We start from the raw sequence: 25139 nt of genomic DNA, 5'->3' as shown, positions 1-25139 counted from the left end.
GTGGGGCATATATGTTAGCAGGAGAGAATGTATGGTAAGACCATTGAGTCAGTGACAGTAGACTGCTCTATCAAGAGGCATTTTCAGGGCCAAGAGGTGCTGAGCAAGGGGGTGGTAACTGCAGGAGCTCTGAGAGCATGTGGTGTCTGGTGGAAATTAATGATTGAGGATCCAGAGAGAAACTGGTATTGCAGATAGAGGCCTTTGAGGAGAGAGGGGGATGATGGAGTCTTTAAAATATGTTAAAATCACCTACAAAACGTTAACCAGACATTAGGATCCCTTGGGAACCTGAAAAACAAAGATCTCTGTGGGACACTGGGAATCTGCATTGTTTAACAGCTCTCCAGGTGAGCCTAATGAGTAGCCAGATTTGAAAATCTGTAACCTAAGTCAGGGTACTACCACATTCACCTTCAGTCTTCCTGCTGGGGAACTTGTTTTGAACGTGTATTTTCATAAGCACAGTGTTTTCATTCGTATATTATGTTTATGTGGCACTGCTGGGCGAAAAGAGACTGTTGATGGTCTAGGGAGTCTGAAACACATAAAGCAGCTTCTCAGTGTAGCAAGCAACCACTGATAACTCCTTGAGTATAATATAAAGTTTAATTTGGGGTATTAAAGTCTGTGTGCTCATTAGGTAAACACCTTTTGGTAATTAACCACATCTTACAGATTTTTTCCTTTAAAGTTAAAATCATACAGCATTTTTATTAGCCACTTAAAATCGTGCTGTGTAAATTTACCAGAATACAGTTTAATTCTTTTCTATGGAGCACATTTTTGGTGATAAAAATGATGCTCCGTGAATATCCTTGTATAGAATCTTCTGTATATCTCTGTACTTCCTTTGCTTTTTTAGTTCCTTGAGAGTGGAATAGTTGGACCAAAGAGTACATTAGTGAACTTTTAGTAATTCATTGATTTTACTGCCAGAGAAGAAATAGGTATTTCTGCCAAGGAAATTCACAGTATGGATGGCAGAAGGGAAAAATCCCTCTTCCACCCCACATTCCTTGTCCCTAGAAGTAACTCATTAACAATTTCTTGCCTACCTTTCCAACAGTTTTACCTGTATTTGGGTTTATCCTTAAAAAACAAATAAATGAGAAAACACTTACCAGTTCGTTTCTACAAACTTCAGTAACTTGTATATTTCACTAAATCTATTGAAAATTCAATCCTTAATAATCCCATACAACTCTACCTCATTATTTTTCTCTCTCATTTTCTTGCTGTTTTATTAAATGGCAACGCAGTGGGCTCACGCAGTGGAAGGTCTGTATTGACGGCTGATGGGAAACAACTCAGTAGTGAGTGAGACTGCCCGCTCCCCTAAACCGCACGTGCCCGGTGTTTCAGGTTTGCATTTCTTTATGCAAATAGGTCGTGATGTTTCCTTCGCAGGTCGGCCAGCCGTTTGGATTTTCTTGCGAATTGCTAGTTTTATCCCCTTTGCCCATTTTTCTGGCTTGGTTTGGTCTTTATCTCGTTGGTTTCCAAGAGCTCTTCATTTATTAAGGAAATTAGCTCGATGTCTTTCATGTGTCCCAAGCAGAAAAGTCTTGTCTTCCCTGCAGGTCTTTAGACGTTAATGTATGTGTTTTTGTGGCCAGGATTTTCATTTTTTTCATTTAGACAGATGTGTACATTTGTCCCTTTATTCTTCAGCGGTTTTACATTTGAGCATCTCAGTGGGGTTTCCTCCATTTCGACCCCCATTTCTTTGGTGGCTGCACCCCCACCACCCAACCCACCCCCCTTTTCCAGACCTGGCTTTGGGGTCCCTCACGGCCACTCCCTGACGTCAGCCCCAAGCCTTCGCGCCAAACTGTTGCTGTGGCAACCGCAGCCTGATTGGCACGTCACAGGGCTGTGGTGAGGGGGCCCGGAGAGGGCGGCGAGGCTGCTGATTGGCTAGCACAGAAGCCCCGCCTCTGCGGAGAAGCCCTGACAAGGAGGCGTCGAGCTGCACCTCGGTGCAGAAGTCTGGGCAGCGGCGGGAGGAGAGGTTTGGGAGGCGCGGGAGATGTCCACCCTGGGCTGGTGGCGCCGTCGGGCGCCGGGCGCCATGTGGGTGCGCTAGGCGGCTGTTCGTGCCCGAGGCTGCGCTGCACTGAGGTGAGGTGAGTGCGCCTTCGGCCGCCCCGCGCGCCTCCTGCCCGCGGGACCTTGGTGTCGCGACGGCGCTGGGCCAGAGTGGCCGTCTTGCCGCAAGCCCAAGACCCCGCGGCAAGCCAGCGACCCTTGTGGCAGGGCGGGCTGGCGGACATGGTACTTGGCCGCCCGCTGCCCAGTCCGAGAGTGGGCACAGTGGCGGCCAGGCTGTGGATGGTTGGTGCCTTTTTGGGGCAGGGGTGGGTGCAGCCTGGGCTGCTGCGTTGGTGCCGCCATCTTGCGGGCCGGGGTCTGAGGGGCTGCTGCGGGGTCTCCGCGCCTTCCTGACTGGCCGGGGGCCACCGCAGCAACCCGGGGGCATTAGGGCAGACAGCCGGGGGTTCTGCCACGGCAAGTCCAGCAAGGTCGACACCAGTGCTCTCCCTGTTGCCGCGGTGGAATGCGGCTCTCGGGAGCCCTGGGCTTCCTGGGCTGGGTCTGGGGGCTGCGAGAATGCCCCTTCCTGCGGGCTGCCATCGGCCTCGCGGCGCCGGCGTGCCCGGCTACCCTCTGGGGGCGGGGCTTGTTTGCCGCAGTGGTGGTGGGAGGGGCGAAGGCCACCAAGGTGGCGGGGCTGAGGGCTGTCCTGCCTGTAAGGGGTTTTCTTTCCCCGCCCTCTCGGGCGCTATCTTAAATGAGGGCGGCTGAGTGTTGCTGCGCAGGCGCTGCCTTGGTTGGTTGGCGGCAGATGGGGCGGGGCAAGGCTCAAGTGACTGGGTGGCATTGGATGTAATCGTCTGCTCAAGCCCCACCCACTGGGTGCCATCTTTTATGAGGGTGGCTGAGGTTTGCCGCGCAGGCGCTGTTCTGGTTGATTGGTGGCTGATGGGGCGAGGCAAAGCTGAAATGACTGGGTTGCATTGGATGTAATGGTCTGTTCCAGCCCCACCCATTGGGTGCCATCTTTTATGAGGGTGGCTGTTTGCCGAGTAGGCGCTGTTCTAGTTGATTGGCGGCAAGTGGGGCGGGGCAAGGCTGAAGAGATTGGGTAGCATTAGATATGATGATCCAGTCATGCCCCACCCACTTTGACGCCATGTTTGATGGGGGCTGCTGAGGTTTGCCGCGCAGGTGCTGCCCTGGTTGGTTGGTGGCACATGGGGCGGGGCAAGGCTGAAGTGACTGGGTAGCATTGGATGTGACGATCTGTTCAGGCCCTGCCTGCTTGGACGCCATGTTTGATGGGGGCTGCTGAGGTTTGCTGTGCAGGTGCTGCCCTGGTTGGTTGGTAGCAGATGGGGCGGGGCAAGGCTGAAGTGACTGGGTATCATTGGATGTGACCATCTGCTCAGGCCCCGCCCACCCAGATATGGCATCTGCTGAAGTTTGCTGCGCAGGCGCTGTCCTGGTTGGTTGGTGGCAGATGGGGCGGGGCAAGGCTGAAGTGACAGGGTGGCATTGGACCTAGTGGTTTGTTCAAGCCCCACCCACCTGGGCACCATCTTTAATGAAAGTGCCTGAGATTTGCTGCGCAGGCGCTGTCCTAGTTGGTTGGGCGAGACAGGGCCCGCCCGCCTGGGCGCCATCTTTGATGGGGGCAGCTGAGGTTTGCTGCGCAGGCGTTGCCCGGATTGGTTGGCGGCAGATGTGGCGTGGCAAGGCTGAAGTGGCTGCGGGTGGCATGGGCGGGACGGTCTGTTCAAGCCCCGCCCACCTGGGTGCCATCTTTGATCGGGGCGGCTGCGGTTTGCCGCATAGGTGTGGGGTTGTCCACAGGGAGGGGCGGGGCCATGGCTGCTGTGCCTGCCTGCCTTGCGGTGATGGAAAGCTGTGGAGTGCCGCTCTCCTTGGGCTATGTGTGCTGGTCGCCAGGCTGTTTTGCCAGTAGGACTGGCTCAGTCCCCGCATCTGGGGGAGCCGGGAGACGTGCCTAAAGAGTTTGCCGTAACGGCCGCGGAGCCATTTGTCCTCAAGGACAGGGCGACGTGTTATCAGCGCACTCGCTGTGTTTTTGGCTAACGGTGGCAGAGGCTCACCCCTTCCCCTGTTGTTGCCTGACCAAGAATTTGTTCTCCACAGGATGTGTGTGGTTCCATCTTGTGTCTGGGGGCGGCTTGGCGGGGGAGCTGCGAGGTGGGTTGTGCAGGCGCCCTGCTGGCGGGGTCCCGGGACCGTTCCTCGGGACTGATAGGGCTGAGAGCACCCTCATCTCCACTGCCCCCCGCCGCCTCCACGGTACTGTCTGTGCTAGCCACAGGGGGGCGCCCGAGGTTGATTGCGCAGGCGCCATCTTGAGTGACACCTGAGTCGGCCCCAGGGGCGGGCATGAGGCAGGGCTGTCTCAGTGACTAGGGGCGCCGAGCCTGGTTCACTCTGGCGCAATCTTTGGCTGTAATGGGGCACATGCGGGCAGTTACACAGGCACTGGTTTGAATGACTGCTGGGTTGGCTGTAGGGCCGGGTGTAGAGGACTGTGACTGACGGGGGCTGCATGGCCCCGCCCACCCTGTGGCATCATCTTTGCTGGCCATTAGGTGGCAGCCAAGGTGTACTGTGCAGGTGCCATCCTGAATGACAGCTGGGCTGGCTGCAGGTGCGGTTCTGAGGGAGGGGCTGCCTTGTCTTGAGTGACTGAGGGGGGCCATAGCGTGTGTGTCTTTTCTGATAGAGCAGCCGGCATTCAATGTGGCGGGTGCATTGCGGAGGCACCATTACTGAATGACAGCTGCGATGTAGGAGTGGGCGTGAGCCCCGCCCATCCTAGTACCACGTGTGTTGGCCGGTGGCAGGACAGCGGAGGTGTACTGCGCAGGCGCCATCTTGAGTGACAGCAGGGCTGTTGGAGGGGGCTGAGGGGATTTCAAGGTAGGCGGGGCCGTAGAGCCGTGTTCATTCATTCTGTGCCATCTTTGCCGGCTCATGGGTGGGGCCTGCATTGGAGCCTTCCTGAGTGACCGCGGGCTGCACTGGCATGCCAGCTGAGCCCTACCCCCGCCATCTTGGGCAGCGGGGCTTCATGGCCGGTGGCGCCTTACTTCCTCCAGGGGGCGCCAAAGCCTGGCCTCGGGAAGCGGGCGGGTTCAGCTGTGCAGCCTTGGGTCAGTGAGCAGAAAAGTGGAATCCAAGGCCAAACTCAGACGTTTTAAGAGATTTGGGGAAGAGTAGGATTTTAAGTGAGAAAATGGAGGAAGTAGGCTGTGGGTGTAAGATTTGGGGTCTAGGTGATTTGGAGACTCTGTTGGTGAAGGATTTTCACTCAAAATCCTACAGCTGGGGGTGGAAAAATTCAGGGCTGCGGGTGGTCCTGAGAGGGGCAGTGCATGGGAACTAGGAGGCTGCCCTGGGCAGGTGGGGGTGTGTTTAAAGGGGCTGCCCCATAGGTAGGATGGGGCCTCTGGAGAAACTGTTCATGAGCAGAGCCGCTAGAGGGCTGCCCAGCTTCCAACGCTTAGTTTGTTTGGGTGTGGCCCTCCCAGCCCTAGCTCTCCTACGGAGTCCTAGAGCTCACTTACCTAGCCCTGGCTCCACCCAAGGAGATCTTAAGTCAGCCCTTTTGTTTTGTTTGAGGTAGGGGAAAGTGACACATATGACGCTTCCTTCCTAGCCTGTCATAATTTTTTTTTTTTTTTTTTGAGACAGAGTCTCGCCCTCTCACTCAGGCTGGAGTGAGGTGGCGTGATCTCGGCTCACTGCAGCCTCTGCCTTCCGGGTTCAAGTGATTCTCCCACCTCAGCCTCTTCAGAGTAGCTGGGAATACAGGCGCGCGCCACCACGCCCATCTAATTTTATATTTTTAGTAGAGCAGGGGTTTCGCCATTTTGGCCAGGGTGGTCTCGAACTCCTGACCTCAGGTGATCTGCCCGCCTTGTCCTCCCAAAGTGCTGGGATTACAGGCGTGAGTCACTGCGCCCATCCTTTGAATAGTTTTTAATAAGCTCTTTAACCTCACCAAAATATACCCACCTGACTCTTGGAATATAAACCAGTCTCATAATCATGAAGGTCCTTCCCCCAGGGACCTCTAATTGATTGAACACATACTCTGAGGTGCAGTGGGACTTGGACTATGTCCTATTAGTCCACTGAGAGCATGTTCATAAACCTAAAATATTTCACGTGATAAAGGGTACCATTACCTAATAATAATGATAGGATAGCGATCCTAACATAGGGATGGCCAGCGCCATAAATGGGGTTCTTGAATTGATTCCTTAATCTAGAGCCCCAGAGAAGGTTGTAAGACACCCCAGAAATGGACTTGAATGCCTTTGATGTAACCTTGTTGGAGAAAGTTTATGAGTACATCCCAGGGTGTGACATGGCCTAAGGGAGCTATACCCATGGCCATTCATCCTGGATGGGATGCTCTTCATGGTCTCATTTGACCTGTGCCATCATAGAAGATAAATGTGGAACTGTTGTGGTATTGTTCCCCCCTGAGGAACCCAGTAACTGCAAAATAAACTTGGTGTCTCACACTTTCTTTTCCTCTACAGCTTTGCCTTCTTGATCTTTTGTCCTTCTTGGAGACGACTGGCGAGAGGAAGAGGGACTAGGTCCAAACGCTAGGTGGCTGGGTCCAGGTGAGTTGAATTTCCTCTTCACAGTGCCACATTCATCTTTGGAGTGACCACCGCACTTCCTTACTCTGACACTTTCTTACTGCACGCGTGTTCCACATAGCCACCCCAGCACCATTTGTGCCTTCTGAGAACACCCAGACTCTGCTGGTGGATTGTGTATTCTCTAGAAATTCTCCTTGGCCTCACACCATCCATTTCAGTATCCTCCCTCTTTTTCTCATACTCAGCTACTCCTTCAGGGCTACTCTTTTTCTCTTACCTGGTGATTAAAGAAGCATGAGAGATTCATCCACTCATTTGTGAATATTTATCAAGTGTGTACTTTGTGCCAGGTACTGGGACATAGCCCCAATGGGGGAAAGGAAGTGTTTTCAAAGAGTTTTTAGTCTATTTGGGAATTAAAGCTGTGGAAAACATAATTGTTTGATTTATACTTTTGCAAGAGAACATCTGCTAGCAACAGCCGACTTAATCTTGGAGAGGCCACACAGGGGCCTCCCTGAGAAGGTCAAGAACATTAAAGCTGAGCCCTGAAGGAGTGTGAATGGTGTGTGTCATGGGGAGAGTAGTCTCAGCAGAGGGGACGGGGTAGTTCTTGAGAGATGCAGAGAGAGGAGCTGAAAATCCAGGATTCCTAGAGCAAGGGAATCGTTGAGTGGCATCTGATTGAGGTAGGAAGAAGGTAAGTTGCGGTTTCATTGTGAAAAGACTTGTAATCTGTGGTAAGTAACTGGGCTTGACCTGAAGTGCAGCGGGAAGCGCTTTTAACCATGGGAGTATCATGATAATCAGATCTGTGGTTTTAAACAGATCATCTGGTTTCAGGGTGCAGAAGGGGAGGGTGGACGCAGTGGGTGTGGGGAGACCACCTTGGGCCTGGGTGAGAGATGGTGGCTTGGTTTGTGGTCATATCACAGGGAGGAGTGAAGTGGATAGATTATTTGAGAGGTGTTGAGGAGGGAGACTCCTCACTTTCTCTCTTCATGGCCTGCGAACTGATTCAGAGGAGGCACAGTGAGTCACATGATGTGGGGAAGCAAGCACATAGCTAGAGGTTGTCTGTTTGTTCATTTGTTAGCAAGCATTGATACTGGGCCTGATCCAGGACAGGATCATGCCAGGCTTGGAGTCTCCAGAAGTGAATGACATAATCCCTGGCCTCAGTGTCTACTGGATGGAAACTCCCATCACAAGAAGAGTAAGAATGTGTTTACCAAGATAGGTGGCTATGGTGGTGGTGGAATACTGCTTAGGGAGAAGCTAACATGACCAGGTGGGCCCTTGGGATGGGTTGGCGTATTCCTGGCCTCAGTGAATGCTCAAAATATGCATTATGGTGCTTAACCCTGTGGAGACTTGGAAACTTCCTTTGCCCAAGGGCTTATGTTGGTAGATCCACATTTAACTAAGCTCAGGAGACTTAAAACTGTACTGACATCTGACTTGAAATAGGATGTTCCTGTTCTCACAATTCTGGTTTATTAATTCATGGTAGAGATCAATAGCAGGGACCCAAGTACTCGGCAGTGTGTATGATCAGCAAATTCTCTCCCTGTAGGCAGACCTACATGGGAAACAACCATAATGAGAAAGTTGCTTGGTGAGTATGGAATCAGAACCAAGAGGATGTGGGTGAGCTTTAATAGCGCTGGTTTGTAACATAGCCTGGTACAGCCATGTAGTCACAGTGAAACCCTTGCTTAGGGTTACCAAGATACCGGAAGCCCCTTATCTAACACCCTTGTCCTCCCCAAACTCCATTCAAGTTATGTCTGATGAGAGTTGTTCACTATCCTGTAGATGGTTGGATGGACCATGCTTTGTGGCCTACTTTTTAGTACTCCCTCCCCTTAAAAAAATCAGGTGAGCCAATTATTGTTACTAGAATATAGTCAAATAACTCATACTGTTCTGGAAGACATTTTGTCTCTTTAAAGTAGCTTTATTTGTCTTGAATCATTTTGTGCTGGTCCTAAGACTGAACTCTTAGATATTATTTCCTCTCTTTCTAAACTTTTGGGGAAATCTCTCAAGGATGGACAACAACAAGGAGATTTTGCTGCAGTGTGGTAAGTGCTAAGCTTAATGTGGTAGAAATAAGCCCAGGATGTTGAGATTATCTGAGAGAAGCCAGCCAACAGACCAGAGGGTGGAGGTTGTGGCCTGTGAGATGGAGTTGGTGGTCATTTACTCCTTGCTGCTATATAAAATTGTTCCCTCTAAAGTCCCTGTGTCCCATATGTACCTTATTCATAGGTGATTGGACCAGACTGGATACGTTAGAGCAGTGGTTCTCAAAGAACAGCTCCTGGAGTGGTTGTAGGAATGCTTCTTTCCTGGGGAACCACAGACCTCCTGAGTCATCCCATCTGGAAAGGTAGCTTCGTATTTCATAAGCATCCTAGGCAACTCTTCTGCACGTCTGAGTTTGAGAACCACTGCCCTAGAAGGAATCAGGCTGTAGCATGCACTTTCATACTGAGAATTTGGATGCAGGGACACTGAGTGTCGGGCATTTAAACTGGGAGGTGACGTAGGCCTGGGCTGGGACAGCATCTTACTCCATGTGCGTGCTGAAGTAGAGAATGTCGGTCTGCAGAGAGAGGCAGGAGAATGGAGCAAACAAGAAGAGAGACGAGACCACACACCACGCTGTCCCTGAGAGACGAAGAGAGTAACCTCCTCGGTTCCTGACTTTAAAGTTCTCAATTCCAGCCCCCTTTTAATGAGGTAGGTAGAACAAGTTAGGGGGCTGAATCTAGGTGCACCATGGTGAGGGACCAAAGTAAGTAAATAGAAATGGGACTGAAGGAGACTCGGTGGATTTTCTCCTGCATCAGATGGGATGTGGGAGCCTGAGGCCAAACCGGAGTCACAGGATTTCTTCTCACACGTGGTCCCAGACGCTTTCTAGTGCATGATGTCTTCTTTAATTAAGTTCTTCCCTGCTCAGTTGAACACTGACCCATCATGTCTCTGATTAAAGCCATGGATCTTCCCTGACTTATGGCAAGGATGCCTGATGAGTTTCATCTTTATTATGTATTATATTAATTGTGAGATCCATGCTTTTATTTTCTACTCATTTTAATGGAATAGAGGTAAAGTGTCATAAAATATCCAAAGAATGGCATCAGTACCACCATCCAGACTTCAATGGCAATGCTGTCATGCAGCAGGCAGCGCCAGGCTTGTTCTGTATACAGAGAGGTTTCATGTTTAGACATTTAGTGTAAAGAAAACATCCTTTGGAGATCAAAGAACGCCAGACTCCCAGAAGCACCCTTCCTGCCTGGCTGTGTAAAGGGATCCTTTATTAGTGGCCCCATCACTTGGCGCCTCTCCTCCCTCCCCTTGAAGTTGGTGACCTTTCTTTGTCCCCTGGCCCAGAGTCAGCTAGCCCTTGTGTGCCCCTTAACAAGGGGCTGTTGGTCACTACTTAACACTGAGTCCTGCTCTGAAGAGAGAGCAGAGGGAGATGTGGAAGCTTTAGTAATGAGGAGTGTGTGGGAGCCCACCTTCAAGCCAGGAAGGATATGGGTTTGCCCTGTGGGCCAGAGTTCAGTCTTGAGCCATATGACGGCTAGACAGCTGTCAATGAAGTGAGGATTTGGGTGTGGAGCTTGATGTGTGTTAGCCCCCTCTGTGGTACAGTCAGTGGAGTGGGGAGGTACAGATGGTGACCACAGGGTACCATCGGTGGGCGTGCTTAAGGGTCAGAGGGAGATTGTATTATGGGGACCCCAGCAGAGAAAGGGCAGGGCCTGATGTGCTGTAACAAGCTGGGCAGGAAGGAAAACAAACACCCTAGGAAACAGTAATTGCATTTACTTACATTTTATATTCAGTTTTTTTTCCTGATTACGAAGTTAAAATAACATTTTAAATAGAGATGGAAAAAGAAACAGAGACTTGTTATTATTAATCATTTATTCTGATAGATTTCCCCTATTTTATGAATAGTCTTAATACAAGTTTATGTGAGTTTTCTTCCAGTTTAGTTTGTATGTACTGCCATATGTTTAATTATTTTTTACATACATGAGATCATGCCATTTATTAAACAGTTCGCACTCAAGGTCTCCATCTATAGCTTTGCTTTCTGAAAACTGCATTATATTCCATTGTGTGGACATTCTCATTCTCTATGTACACGTAAATGGGAATATTTGTAGTAAGAACAACATATGTGTAGATTTTAAGATTTATTAATAGCAACAAACTTAACCAGTGGGTGTGGCTTGCAGTTTCTATGGTGAATGTTTTGCAATACCTGCGTGTAGTGCTGTGTTTTATTTTTATAATCAGAAAATAAAGCTGTAACATTTCTTGACAACACGACTTAATGGTTGTGTAACATTTTGCCGAATACTTTGTTTTCATTCCTTGTTTAATGAAAACTCAGGAGGGATGCTGATTTTTGGATGCAGTAACTTACTTAGAACAAAGTATGTTTGTCATTGGCCCTAGTGGCCTTAGCCTTCCAGAGATGTGTAGTTGAAATACCTAATTTCTTAGGGGAGGCTCCATGCCAGCAGTGGTTATATTGGCCTTTCCTAACGTCAAAGGCCAACCCTAATTCTAGAAATGCATGCTTGAGTAACCAAACACTGAGGTATTAGCAGTCCTGTCATGGCCTTTTTGTTAAAGTTATCCTTTGCCATTTAGCTGTAAGAAAGTTCCTAGTTTGTATTTAAATAAGGAATCCTTTTCCAGTCCTTTATTATAAATTAAGTCCCCATGTGTCTATAAACTTTTACACAGTTGAATTCTGGACTCTGTTATGTCCCAGTGGTATATTTGTCCTAGTGCTTATATCCTTACATTGGAAAAAACACTTTATTTTTGTGTGTTGGAGTCATTTTACAGACAAACCACCTCCCACTCCAAATAGACCTTATGCAGGGTTGTCTTGATATTCTTGTACATTTATTCTTCCAGAAGAACTGGATTATCAGTTTGTCAAAACTCCCCACCTCAAAATAAAAAGGAGCTTTTTAAATGTGATACACATGTCTTTATATATTTATTTCAGACTTACTGCCCTTCTGTAATTTTTTTATTTTATTTTATTTTTTATTTTTTTGGTGATTCAGTCTAGTTCTGTCACCCAGGCTGGAATGCAGGGGCATGATCTTAGCCCACTGTACCCTCCACCTCCCAGGGCCCCCCTGCATCAGCCTCTTGAGTAGTTTGGATTACAAGCGCATGCCACCACACCCGGGTAATTTTTGTGTTCCTTCTGTAAATTTTTGAAATTTTGTTTGAAGTTGCAGGTAACTTTGTTAAATTTATTTATGGAGATTTATTTATTTGTTTTGCTATTAATGGGAATTATTTCTCTTGCTGTATTTACTCATAAGGTTTTGTAGTTCAAAATAATGCTTTCCCCATATTTATACTTTTCTTTTTCTTCAGTTGCACTAGCTAGGACTTCCAGGGTCATGTTAAATTGTAGTTGTGGTATAGCTGTGCCTTCCTTGTCCCCACTTCCAGAGGAACACCTTTAGTGTTTAATAATATGCTTGTTTGCATTTATTTGAGATAAATCTTTATTATGCTTAGATGGTCTCCTGCTTTTACTCTGCTAAGAATTTATGAGGAAAGGCTGTTGAAGTTTGCAAATGTTTTTTAACTTGAAATACTGCTCATGGGCTCCCCTTCCCCTTTCATCCTTTATGTAACAGTTTACCCTGATGAGACATCCTCCTTGTATTCCTGGAATAGCCTTTCAAGATCATGGGCTATTATTTGGACTTTGTTAGATTGGGTTTATTAAATGTTTTTGCATCTATGTGCAAATAATGTTTATTGAACATCTATAAAAATACAGAGATGAAAAAGGTAACAGAGTCTTTGCCCATGGGGCCTTGCAGTAAGGTATAAATACAGGTGCTCTGTTGTTCTGTTGGATTCATACATCTTCAAGCACAGCTCTGATTAATAGGCTGCGTTTTTATTGATGGCCCGTTTAGGCCATCTTCAGGCAGACTAACTCCTCAGCTTTAATATTTCATTTGATGGTATCAGGCAAGTCTTTAGACCTTTCTTCCTCTCAGCACCTGCAAACACCTATCTTCTGTTTTCTTCAGTGGTAGGCGTGGCTGTTGCCATGGAAAAGCTGGCCTGGGGAAGTGGGGGCCAAGTGGGTAGAGCAGTTATGCTTTTGATTGGCCAGACTCGCTGTCACAGAAGGTCACCTGGGATCTGGTCTTCCCCAGTCAGGGTGAGGTAAGTATGTGGCCCTGGCAGGTGCAAATTCAGCATCTGGCCCCACTGCTAGTTGCCCTTTGGGCAGCAAGTAGAGGATGGGGTGAATCCGAGGCTAAGGGTTGGGTCACTCGGCCAGGAAGGCAGCTAACCTCATTGCATATGGCCCACCTTGTGTCAGGTAGCCCTGCAGGAGAAGGTTGATCAGCACTTTCTCTTCCTGCCTTTGGCTCTGGGTTGCTCTAATGTGACTTGTGTTAGGACTGTGGTTACATAGCAATAACAGAACAGAACACGTTTCCCTGTCAGTGGTGCTCGTCCCTTCCCATCATTCCGTGTGTAAAATGTGTTACCTGCCATTATTTTGTGCTCAAGGTTTTACCTTTTACAAACCAGAAATTAGCTGTACATACAAAGGTTAAACCGTAGTGTGCAGCTGACTTTTTTTTTTTTTTTTTTTTTTGAGATGGAGTCTTGCTCTGTTGCCCAGGCTGGAGTGCAGTGGTGCAATTTTGGCTCACTGCAACCTCTGCCTCCTGGGTCCAAGTGATTCTGCCTCAGCCTCCCAAGTAGCTGGGATTACTGCCACCACGCCCAGCTAATTTTTGTATTTTTAGTAGAGATGGAGTTTCACCATGTTGGCCAGGCTGCTCTCGAACTCCTGACTTCAGGTAATCCACCTGCCTCAGCCTCCCAAAGTGCTGGGATTACAGGCGTGAGCCACTGCGCCCAGCTGCAGCTGACTTTTTAGCTTTTTTTTCTTATTATCATTTTATCTACTTGGCTATATTTGTTCTTAAATGGAGAATTGCTGGTTCAAAAGAAGTAGGTGTTTTTTTTAGTATCTTTAAACAGTGGCCAAAATGGGATCCAGAAATGTGGGTCATGCCTGCACCAGCCAGCTTCTCTACACCCTCACTAGCATCAATTTTCATCTTTTAAACATTTGCCCATTCGACAGGTCAAAAAAAATGTTTATTGTAATATTTTACATTTCTTTGATTTTTGATGTTAAGTAACCAGCCTTTATTATCACTAATTTTATGAACTCTGTGTATTAGTGTTGTTTATTTTCATATTGGGCTATTTTTCCTAATGCCAAAAGCCTTTTACATTTCAAATATTAACTGTCATCTGTGTTATAAAATACTTTTCCCCCTCCCCTTTTGCTTTGTTTTTATTTTGGTTGGTTTTTATAGTGTGGAAAAGTTGGGCCCATCTTTATTTTCCTGTCTTCCACGTGGTGGCCTTTTCAGTGGTCTCTGCCATTGGAATCACGCTCAAGCATTTGCCTGACTGTCCCTGTTCTCTGCTGTTGGGAACAGCAACACTTTTGAACTATATATCTTTGTGCACATGGGCAGATGGGTCTGTGAGTTAGATTTCAGAAGTGGAATTGCCAAGATAGGGGATGGCATTGTATTTATGTACTGACAGTTGTTGGGTGTAATTGAGGGGTATATGCAGATTGCAACTGCAATATCATAAGTATTTATTGGGTCTAACAGGTTTCAAAGTTGATTCTTTAGGGTTTTCTAAATTGACTTTCATGTACCTGCAAATGGCCAGGTTAGGGTATGACCACGGATTCAAGCTGTGGATGGTGATAGGGAGGGGAGTGGGGAGAGCCTGGGCTTGGCATCAGTGTAAAGATGTTACGGCTGCCTGCACCCGCTCCGTGGGTAGCACAACCTTTAAAGGCCGCTACTAGTAGTTTTGTTTGTTTTAACTTTTAATTTATTTTTTTGACTAGGTAATACATGCTTATGGTAAAATAAAAATAAAAACAAAAAACAAAAGGAGAATATACAATGAAAAAGTAAGTTGCCCTCCCTTTCCTGGTCCCTAGTCCCCTTCCCCAGAGGCAATTGCTGTTAGTCATCATTAATAGTCTCTTATATATCCTTCTAGAAATCGTCTGTGTAAGCACATCTGTTTTTAGTTTCTTAGAATGCTATATATAGTGCTGTGTCCGGTTTTGCACTTAACTATCTTGGAGATCATCTCATAGTCGTTTATGTAGAGTTGCCTTATTTTAAAGGGTTTCGTAGTAATTCATTATACGAACATAACGTATCTTGTCTAGTAACAACACTTCAATGAATATATTCTTGCACATAGGTCATTACAGATCTCTGAGGTAAATTCACAGAAGTAGAATTTGTAGGGGAGGAGGATATGGGCACTTTTAATTTTGATAAAATTTGCATTGCCACAGGCAGTATATGAGTGTGCTTGTTTCTTCCCGTGCATACAAACATATGTTGCCCGGCTTTATGATTGATTGTTTTGTTTCCATAGCCCTTTCTTTACTCCCAAATGAGTTTCCTCTGCCATGGTGGGAAGTAGCTCAGGTCTGATTTTTTTTTTTTTTTTAAGGTTTTTCTGTTAAAAAAAATAACTTCCCTTTTTCAATGGCTTCTATTGACCAAGGGCCAAGTTCTATTGGCCTGGTCAGAAAATCTTGAGCATGTTAAAGGAAGATTGTGTATGTTTACTCTAATCCTGAATTTCTTGAGGAAAAGCAATGTGTTTTATTTTTTTTGGCACAGAAGTTGGCATCCACCTTGTGACAAGATATATATGGGCATTCAAGTGGTCACATAATTAATTGTAGGAAGTCCTTCATCTCTTTTCTGTGCTCTGGAATGGTTTTTATAACACGGCAAATATTTTATTCACAGAAAGTTTATTTGGGAAGTTGCTCTTTACATTATTTCAGCTTTTTAGATTTCTTCCCTAGTGGTCATATTTTTCTCTGCTTCTTGAGTCAGGTTGGGCTATTAGTATTTTCTTTAAAAAAAATTATTGGGTTCCTATTGAACTCTATAAGCCTACCATCCTGATATATAGCTAGGGTACTTTATGCTTCAATTCATGTCTGTTAGGGAGAGAAATTCACAGAATAGAAGCATATATATGTATATAGATCTTACATAAGGGAATGTTAGTTTTATCTCTTTGTGCCTAAGATGTGTTTTTCTTGTCTTATTGTAATTGGGTAGAACTGCATAGAATAATGTTCAATAATAGCAGCATTAAGACTTTTATTTCTGCTTTCATGAGTTTTGGTTCGTGGTTTCTTAGTGATATCTTTATCTTGCGTTTTTGACTTGTTCAGGTTTCATAAAGACAGTTTGAAAGCTTTTTATTTCTCCTGTCTGGCATGGTTTATATAGCATGGGAATGGCCTTTCCCTGAAGGTATAGAAGGCATCACCCCAGTGCTACTTGAGTCCCCAGTTGTTTGGGGAGTTAATTCTCTGACACTTCTTCTACATGTCTTTCATATTCTTAGTGTATGTATTTCTTCCTTTAAAACGTCTGCAGGTACCTGTGTTTTGACTCTGTTCCTGTGGATAGCTGCTTGGTCTGAAGTTCCAGAAAGGATCCTGTTCCCAGACAGGTGATTACATATCTGAGGGTATCTTGTTGCCTGAAGATGAGGGCTAGTATCATCTCAGGTACCAAAGTGTTCTCCTGAGTCTCTGCCACATAGCAGAGTTGGGCCGTCTGCCCTTGCCTGTCTCCCTCACAGGCACAGACCTCTGCTCTTGCCCTGTCCTGGGTTAGAGTGACCATGTCTGAAATGTCACACCAATCATCTGGAGCCTGGACTCTCTGGTCTGTTGCCTTCCCTTGCTTTGGGATTCTTCTGCCCAGCAGAGCGTTATCTATGTTGTGCTCTCTGTGGTTTCTCAGTCCTATGAAGGAAGGCAGCAAGGAAATAGTCCAGTCGCTAAGGTCTTCAGGATCGAGGCATTTGCATTGGATGGTGCCCAAACTCCATGGGATGATAACATGCAGGAGAGAGTGTGGGAGGGCAGTTTGCATAGGGAGGGAAGTGGGAGCCCATCACTGAGATGAGTAAACATGAGTTTACCGTGATTACCACATTGATTTCCAAGTGATAATGTCTAATGAGAGACTCTGAATAATGGAAACACCTTCAGTTTTCCTTTAGACTTTTTCCAAATTAAAAAATTTAAACTTGCTTTCCTTTTAAAACAAAGGGAGAAAATTTTTGTTGCATATGGTTTTTTTTTCTTCTCTGGAAGTAAAGCCAGTAGGTAGTTTATGCTCCCAGACCTAGATTTCTTTCCCATATTGCCTTACTTAGTTGCACCAGATGTGCTGACCAGTCATAAAAATATGCAATAAAACGTAAATGATAGCAAAAATGCTTTAAGGAAATGTATAGCTTTACTTGGTTACATAAAAAAGAGGAGAGATTGAAAATCTTTACGTTTATGTCCAACTCAAAAGTTTAAAAAATGGAAGGGGGCAGATAATAAAATAAAGACAAGGAAATAAATGAACTAGGTAAAGAAACAGTAAGAAAGGAATGTCAAAACAGAAAGCTAGTTCTTTTAGACAGATCTTTGTCAAGATTGATGAAGGCAAAAGAACGTGCAGTAGCATCAAGAGGCTCAATGGTCACTTCTCACTGTCTGAGGGAATAATGTCATATTACCTAGAGTTGAGTACTTTTAATATTTTTGAGTGGTCTTCCATTTTTTACATGTTGTATACTATGTTTTAATAATTGTGTTAAGGGAAGAAGTGTTAGGGGAGGATTTGCCCCAACCCCTACTTCCCCTTTTCATTTTTGCTAATAAACATGCTGACGTCTGATTTTAGTACTGGCTAGGGCCTTGAACATTTCTGTTGTGCCTTGCATTGGGCAGTTAAGTCTTTTTAGGTATCTTAGTTTATTTAAGCTTCACAATTCTGAAAGGGATGGAGGTGCTGTTATTCTCATTTCTCAGATTACAGAGAGACTTCTAGGGCATTAGACAAGTTGCCCACAGTCACATAACAAGTTAGTAGCCGAGCTAACTCCTCGAGTAGGTCTCTGTGAAGCCCAGGGGTCATGCTTGTAACTGCTGTGCTGAGGCCAACTTTGTGCGGTGGTTTGCCTATTTACTGGGGACTCCTGTATCCCAAAAGCATTCTCAATGCCTCTGGTAAGGTGGCCTCCACTGCTGCCTGGTCCTCAACTTCTGGGACATGAGTATATCTCCTTACGATCTACAGGTCCCTGAGTACTGACGGTCACAGGCTGCCGCATCTTTCCTGTTGACTCATGTTTGGTTTCTCCAGTGAAAATTTTACTTAGAGAAATGCTGCCTCCAAAGCACTTGTCTGCCACCAAACCTAAGAAGTCCTGGGCCCCAAATCTGTATGAGCTAGACAGTGACTTGACTAAGGAGCCGGATGTCATCATAGGAGAAGGTCCAACTGACTCTGAGTTTTTTCATCAGAGGTTTCGGAACCTAATCTATGTGGAATTTGTTGGGCCTCGGAAGACCCTGATCAAACTCCGAAACCTCTGCCTCAATTGGTTGCAGCCGGAGAGTCGCACCAAGGAGGAGATCATCGAGCTCTTGGTCCTTGAGCAGTACCTGACCATCATCCCTGAAAAGCTCAAGCCTTGGGTGCGAGCAAAAAAGCCGGAGAACTGTGAGAAGCTCGTCACTCTGCTGGAGAATTACAAGGAGATGTACCACCCGGAAGGTGAGAGTCTCCACGGGGTGATGGTGGTCAGTGCAGGCCTCAGGTGTGCCCTGGGGCTCTCAGCCTCCACGCTTCCGACATGGTCTGGACTGGATCACTCTCTGTCCTGGGCAGCGGTGGGGGTATCCTGTGTACTGTGGGATATTGAGCCGCATCATGATTTTCTGGATGTGACCACCAAAAGTGTCTCCACACATGCCCAGGTATCCCCTGGTTGCCAAAACCGCCCTAGTGCAGAACCACCATCCTGAGTCAGGAGAGGGAAAGGAGACACTTATGTGGAAGGGAGAAAACCTCCTATGGCTCCTGCCTTTTTGATGTGGTGTGCTAGGAGGTTGCCTTCTGGCTGTTTGTGTCTGGGGGTGAGGTCGGGGTGGTCACAGCCACCATGCTTCCCCCACCCAGTTTTTAGTATGTCAGGAGTGGTTGGAAGCCACTGAAGGGTTTTGAGGTCAGAAATGTCAGGATCAGGTCACTCCAACCATGTGTGTGTGTGACAGGGAGATGCGGCTCAGGGATTGGGGGGAACTATTGTGGGAATGTGGGCCAGAGATAGTAACTTGGCGACCGGTGTCCTCTTAGACGACAACAGTGACGTGACCAGCGACGACGACATGACCCGGAACAGAAGAGAGTCCTCACCACCTCACTCAGTCCATTCTTTCAGTGGTGAGTACCCATCCCCACTGGTCACCCATGGGCAGGCGCTGCCAGATGCTTCCAGATGGAGACACGGTGGGTTGGGGCCTCCATGAAGATGACCCGCCATCCCCGAGTGGTCAGCTTCACTCAGAGATCTGAGGAGAGGGTAAATTAATTGATGTCATAATGAGACATTTTTATATCTAAACAGACATCTTAAATGCTTAATATCGTTTTATTCAACGATAAAGTATATAAAGCTATTTGGAATTTGCAACAGGCTGCTTCCAGCTGTACCCCCAGCCTCCCCAGGAAGGTTCATTAAAGATGCCTCAGTGAGCTTTTATAGGGAGCACTGCTTTCAGGGAGGGCGTGTGTGTTGTTTTCTTGGGTTTTGTTTTTTTTGTAGTAGAATAACATGTACTTTAAGATCGACTGCCAGACAATAGAGGGTCTGCAGTCCATTCTCCTGAATGTGGACTCAGCCCCTTAGGAACTGGGAAGCCAGCAAAGAGTCTGAAGTGGGGATTAGCTACGGGACTGAGCTTTGGAACTTGCTTGGAAGCAAGCCCCACTTGGGCAAAGCCTGAAGAAACCATGTTGTGGGTATATGATAAAGAAGGGACCAGATGAGCCTGGGAATCTGGAGCTCTCTGTTTTGGATCCATCTCCTTGTGGGAAGAGGGTAGCATCTCTTTCCAGAGGGGTGTTTGTGCACATGCAGGGAAAACAGGTGTGTCGAAGTGCTTTGTTAACCACTGGAATGTCTCACCTGCTCAGGTGACCGGGACTGGGACCGGAGGGGCAGAAGCAGAGACATGGAGCCACGAGACCGCTGGTCCCACACCAGGAACCCAAGAAGCAGTGAGTCTTAACCACTTTCTTTCCCAGTAGGAGATATAGAGCATGTGCTGTGCACAGGTTCAAGGGGAAAGTGTCAGGGCCTCGAAGTTTCTGCTGCTCCATTTGGAGTATATTCCGCTTCCCCAAAAGTTTAGTCCAAGGCTCGTATTTTTGAAGTTCCGCTTGGTACCACCAGCACAGGTTTCACCACATAGACCTGTTGGCCACCTAAATAAACTATTTGCTCAGTGTTCTTAAGCTGGTGCATTAAAAAAAAAACAAAAAACTGGAAGTTTCTATATGAAAGACTATGCCACTGCAGAAATTGAAAACCAGTATGAAGTGCCATAGGCAGAAGGTGAGAATGAAAAACACATTGTAACAATATTGTTAACTAGGAATGTCTGCCATGAGTTCCTGCAGGGTTAGGGAAGTGCCACATCTGAGCACCAGGCCTGAGATTTGGAAGGGAATCAATCATCACACCAGTGTATTGTTGGTGTCCATACTGCTGGAAATCATTTCCTCTTCTTCCTGGACTTGGAGAACACTGCTGTGGGCAGCAGGGCACCCTAAAATTGATCAAGAAAAGGATATCAGGAGTGAGGGACATTTAGTGACGGTTCATAACACATTAGGCATTGTTCAGAGCCATGACCCTGTGGGACGGTCTCTGATGCCATCTGCCTGTCACACATTGCAGCTGGGGAGACCCAGAGGTTGTGCCTGAAGGATGAGGCTAGTGGGCACTGCACCTGGACCCACACAGCTTGGGCACAATCTGAACCACCTCCGAGACTGGGAGCAGAAGGATGAGGCAGGGCCCCTGGCCCTGCCCTGGGTCTGGGTTGTTGTAGGGCCACTGGTTTTATGGGACTCCTCAGAGGCTGTCACAGAATGCAGAGAAGAGAAAGGCACTTGCTCTCATACACTCACACCCCAGCTGGCTTCACAGTTGAGTGGGACAGACCTGGGACCTGCAGGATGGACTGGGCCCTGCTTCTTGTTGATGCCTTTTCTCTTCCCAGGGATGCCTCAGCGGGATCTTTCCCTTCCTGTGATGGCGAAAACAAGCTTTGAAATGGACAGAGATGACGACAGGGACTCCAGGGCTTATGAGTCCCGATCTCAGGTATGCTCAGGTTTCCTCTCTTTCTAGAAAGGCCATCTTCATTTCATGGCAGAGACGCCTTTCTTTCCCCAGATGGTGTGTTTATCTGCCCCCTAGAGTCCCACCTGGGGTGAGAGCCCCAGCACTCCAGGAGGAGCCCAGGCCCATCCCTTAGGTGACAAGTAGCCCAGGTTGCTGCTGGCTGTTTCTGTGTCGTTCATGTGGTCAGAGGAGCTCCTGCCCCCTCAGCATGTGTGTCACTTGGTAGGTTGGTCACGTTGGCTGTTCCCTACAGGGCCAGGGAAGCAGAGTGACTCTGGAGATGTTTCTGGTCCTCAGGAGGGAGCCAGGAAAGCTGTGGGTCTGCAGAGTAGACTGGCCAGGGATAACAAAGGCTCTGGAGCTGACAGGAGCTGGGTTTAAAGCCTGGCTCTGCCACTTGCTAGCTGTGTGGCCTTGGGCCATTTACTCAACTAAGCTGAATTTAAGTTTCCTCATCTGTAAAATGAATATGGTGATTGCTCTCAAGGCTGCCGTGAAAAGTCACTCACACACATACATAAAGTACGTGGCACATGGTAGGCACACCCCAAGGCTGCTGTGAAAAGTCACTCACACACATACATAAAGCACGTGGCACATGGTAGGCACACCGTTAAATGTTAACAATTATGGCAGTTGTGGTTTAAGAGGCAGCATGTGCCGGGGAGATTCATGAAGGGAAAAAAATGTGGGACTTGAGCTTGTTTTTTAGGAAGGAGGAGAGGGGTCACTTATACATGGTGGAGTGGAGGAGGACCCCAGCACTGACTGGACTCAAAGAAGGGAGGAGTCACTGGGCTGAGCCTTCTTTTCCTTCACATATCAGTACCCACCCCGTGTCAGATAGCAGGCCTAGGCCCTGGGGGGGCACAGCAGTGAGCAACACAGAGAGGGGCCCTGCCCTGAGAAGCTTTTGACAGTTGCAGAAATAAGTAGTGACACAAATGTTGTATATAACTGCTCATCATTCTCAGTGCCCTCAAAGAAAAATAGAGAGTTAACAAGAAATTGTAACAAGGGCCTTAATTTGGATTGAAGGGAAATGTCTTGGAGGCATTAACAGTTGCCATTTAGAGCCAGGAGCACGCTGGGTCAGGTGTTGGGGGAGGGGACCCCAGGCATTAGGGAGAGCTCAGCTAAAGTTGTGGGATAGGAACTAAACCAAGGGCCAGGTGGCTGGGATATAGGAAGAAGGCTGGAGGCATGTGTGGGCCTGGCCACTGGTATCCTGGTAGTTAGGCTTTGTTTTGTTTTGCTTTTTAAATGCCCTTCCTTGACAATGTGTGAAGAATTGGCATCCGAGCCCCATGTCTGCATAATTAAAAGTCTGGAAGCTATTGATTCCTACTGACGCAGTATGGTGGTAACACCAGCAGCAAATGACATAAATTACATTTTGAAGGTGTACACAACAGAAAATTCTCTCATCTTTTAGCTTCATGTGTAAATCTCTTAATTGTTCACATGTATAGATCATGTTGTGAAAACTACATTGTGCCATAGTAGCATTGTTTTCAGAACAGCATCTCTTCCATTGAACTTGATTGCAGTTTTTATGCATTAAGATGTCATTGTTGATTACAAACACAAAGCGAACAACCAATTTAGGGCTGCCCATTGGCCTAGATTTTAATTTTAAATCAAAGTGTGCTTTTTCTTTCATGTGAAAAAAGAATTTTATCTGTGAAGCTCTGCTGTGTTTCCTTGCCCTACTTAGTTTTTGTTGTTGTTTCTGCTTTTTTGTGACAGGACACAGGCAGTGCATGGATAAGGCTTCCCTCTTAAACCCAGATACCCGTACCTCTTTGTCTTTGCTTATTCAGCAAGCCCTCTTTTTTTTGCTACATTTTTCATGTTGCTCCATGCCTCTTCCCAGCAATAGAACTATGGCAGATTTAATATCAAAACATTTGTATTTCCTTTACATAATTTTTCTTAATATTTAAGCAAGACATCACACTGCAGAAAATCCTCACCCACAATATTGCAAAGCAGATAGATGCTCTTCTCCCCATTTTACAGGTGAAGAACATGAAAGAAAGGTTCAAAAAGATTTCCGTTCCCAAGGTTGTACAGCTCATAATTGGTGCAATCCTCCTTTGACCCTGATCTCTGTCCAGCTCCAAAGCCTGTGGGCTTCCCACAGCACCAGCTCCCTCCTCCGGTCTCTCTCCAGCCTCAGTGCCATTCTTCCTGGGACCATGACTCCCTGAAACCAGTTCTAGTCAGCCCTCTGGCAATAAGCAAAGGTCCTTTAGAATCCTGGTAGAAGGTTCTCCTCAGTAATGTGAGGAATTTTGAAATTCCTTTTTAGGTAAATATCCTTTAAAACAGAAAAGGCAATTATAAAAATGTCCTCAGGGCTTACAGTTATTCCTGGGTTATTTGGAAATTGTGCAAACTGGAGACTCCCTCAATGTAGCCATGCTATGCCATGGAGAAACCGGGAGGGAGGTTTAAGTCACATCTTGACCAGATGTCTGCCTGAATGTGTGTGTCTTCTTTCTGTTCCCTGAGTACTCCATGCCTGTTTGATATTTAGTCTGTTTTAAGTTTTCCCACCAATCCCTTTCTATATGTATCATAATCTCATCCACCACTTAAGGCCCCACCTGCCCTCCACAAACCTTTGCACACTGTTCAGGCCCACCCTGAACTGTCCCTCTACAAAACCCATTTAGCACTTATTATCTGTACCCCAATTTATTGTTTATTGTTCTCTAATTGTTTCATGAGTCTTTTCTCTCCAACCAAATTATAAGCTGCATGAGGGCAAGGAATATGTGTCATGCGTCTTTGGGATCTGCCTCAGAGTGTAGCACCAAGGTAGGTACGACGTAGGCCCCTAGTAACACTTGACTTGGATCACTCAGAACCCCAATACCGTGAGCACTTCCTATATAACTTCATATATGTAACTCCCATGTCGCCAACATTATTCTGTCTTTGAACATCAGTGGGGACAGACTCCATTGAGAGGTCTGTGTTTACTGTTTTAGGATGCTGAATCTTACCAAAATGTGGTGGACCTCGCTGAGGACAGGAAACCTCACAACACAATCCAGGACAACATGGAAAACTACAGGAAGCTGCTCTCCCTCGGTAAGCAGCTGCTTCTCTCAGTCACTCCCAGTCCAGTCATTGGAGCATTTTGTCATCTTGCTCCTTTTTAAGCTGGATGTTAGAGTCCACATTAATATATTTGGACGTCAAGGGTAATAAGAAATCTTTGAAAGATTTCAAACGAGGGAGTAAATGATAAAATTTCTGTTTTTAAGAAATGCCTCTGGCTTTGGGTAAAGATACATTGTACAGGGTGGGGACAAGCAGGGAGATGCTTCTTGCCACAAGAGTTGATACTTTTTTCCAGAGTGATAGCACTGGAGGTTTTTAAGTAGACATTCAGGATGGGATCCTGAGTTCCCATGTGGACTTTCCTGGAAGACATCTAGCCCAAGTTGGTAGTGGGCAGTTGGCTGTGCTGCAGGTCTATAAGGCCATGGGGCCTCAAGGGAGTGGGTGGAGGAAGAGCAGTCGCGAGGTAAGAGGAAGAAGGCCAGTGAAAAAGAGGACTTAAAAAATGGTTACAAGAAGGTGAAGACTAAAAGACAATGCACTGATTTCAGGGATATGTGGGGTCTTTGTACACATTTCTGAGTGGAGTCAGAAGAATTACATGTAGATTAGAATGGATTAGGGAATAGATAGTAGGGAAATGAGACAGCAAATGTCTTCTGACATCCAAGGAATCAGATGTGGGCCACCTCATATTTAGTGGCTCAGTGAAAGATGAAGATCAATTTATGGTGATGAGTCTTGGTCCTCAACTTGAATTTGAGGCATCATATTGTCCTTGTGACCAGGAGTGCAGCTTGCTGAAGACGATGGCCACTCCCACATGACGCAGGGCCACTCATCAAGATCCAAGAGAAGTGCCTACCCAAGCACCAGTCGAGGTAAGCAGGAGGCACATCCCACAGAGGAGCCACACAACCAGTGAGATGCTATCAAGGAACCTTCTACACTTTGCATTCCTAAACATCAGAGAAGGGTGCACCCCTCCAAGTCCCACTGTCCTTCTTATGGGGACTA

The 25139-nt window shown here is 46.7% G+C and overlaps 1 protein-coding gene across 34 annotated transcripts in view; it reads left to right on the top strand.

Moving 5' to 3' along the window:
• The first annotated feature begins 1897 nt into the window (after positions 1–1897).
• LOC129019705 (paternally-expressed gene 3 protein) overlaps positions 1898–25139 on the top strand; it is a 73957-nt gene continuing 50715 nt past the window's right edge. For 2 of the 34 annotated variants that reach the window (XM_054462837.2, XM_054462827.2), the window contains exons 1-8: positions 1992–2124; positions 6597–6683; positions 16223–16298; positions 18244–18409; positions 18992–19078; positions 19832–19915; positions 20923–21026; positions 24047–24149. In XM_054462837.2, coding sequence (XP_054318812.1) covers positions 18394–18409; positions 18992–19078; positions 19832–19915; positions 20923–21026; positions 24047–24149 — 394 coding nt within the window. In that variant the 5' untranslated portion in view covers positions 1992–2124; positions 6597–6683; positions 16223–16298; positions 18244–18393. The other 32 variants (XM_054462835.2, XM_054462826.2, XM_054462839.2 and 29 more) reach the window with 30 other exon arrangements.

The sequence above is a fragment of the Pongo pygmaeus genome, chromosome 20, assembly GCF_028885625.2.
Source record: "Pongo pygmaeus isolate AG05252 chromosome 20, NHGRI_mPonPyg2-v2.0_pri, whole genome shotgun sequence".
In the NCBI taxonomy this organism is placed as follows: Eukaryota; Metazoa; Chordata; class Mammalia; order Primates; family Hominidae; genus Pongo; species Pongo pygmaeus.
Note: the sequence above shows the minus strand (reverse complement) of the source record. Positions and strands in the feature narration are given on the sequence as shown.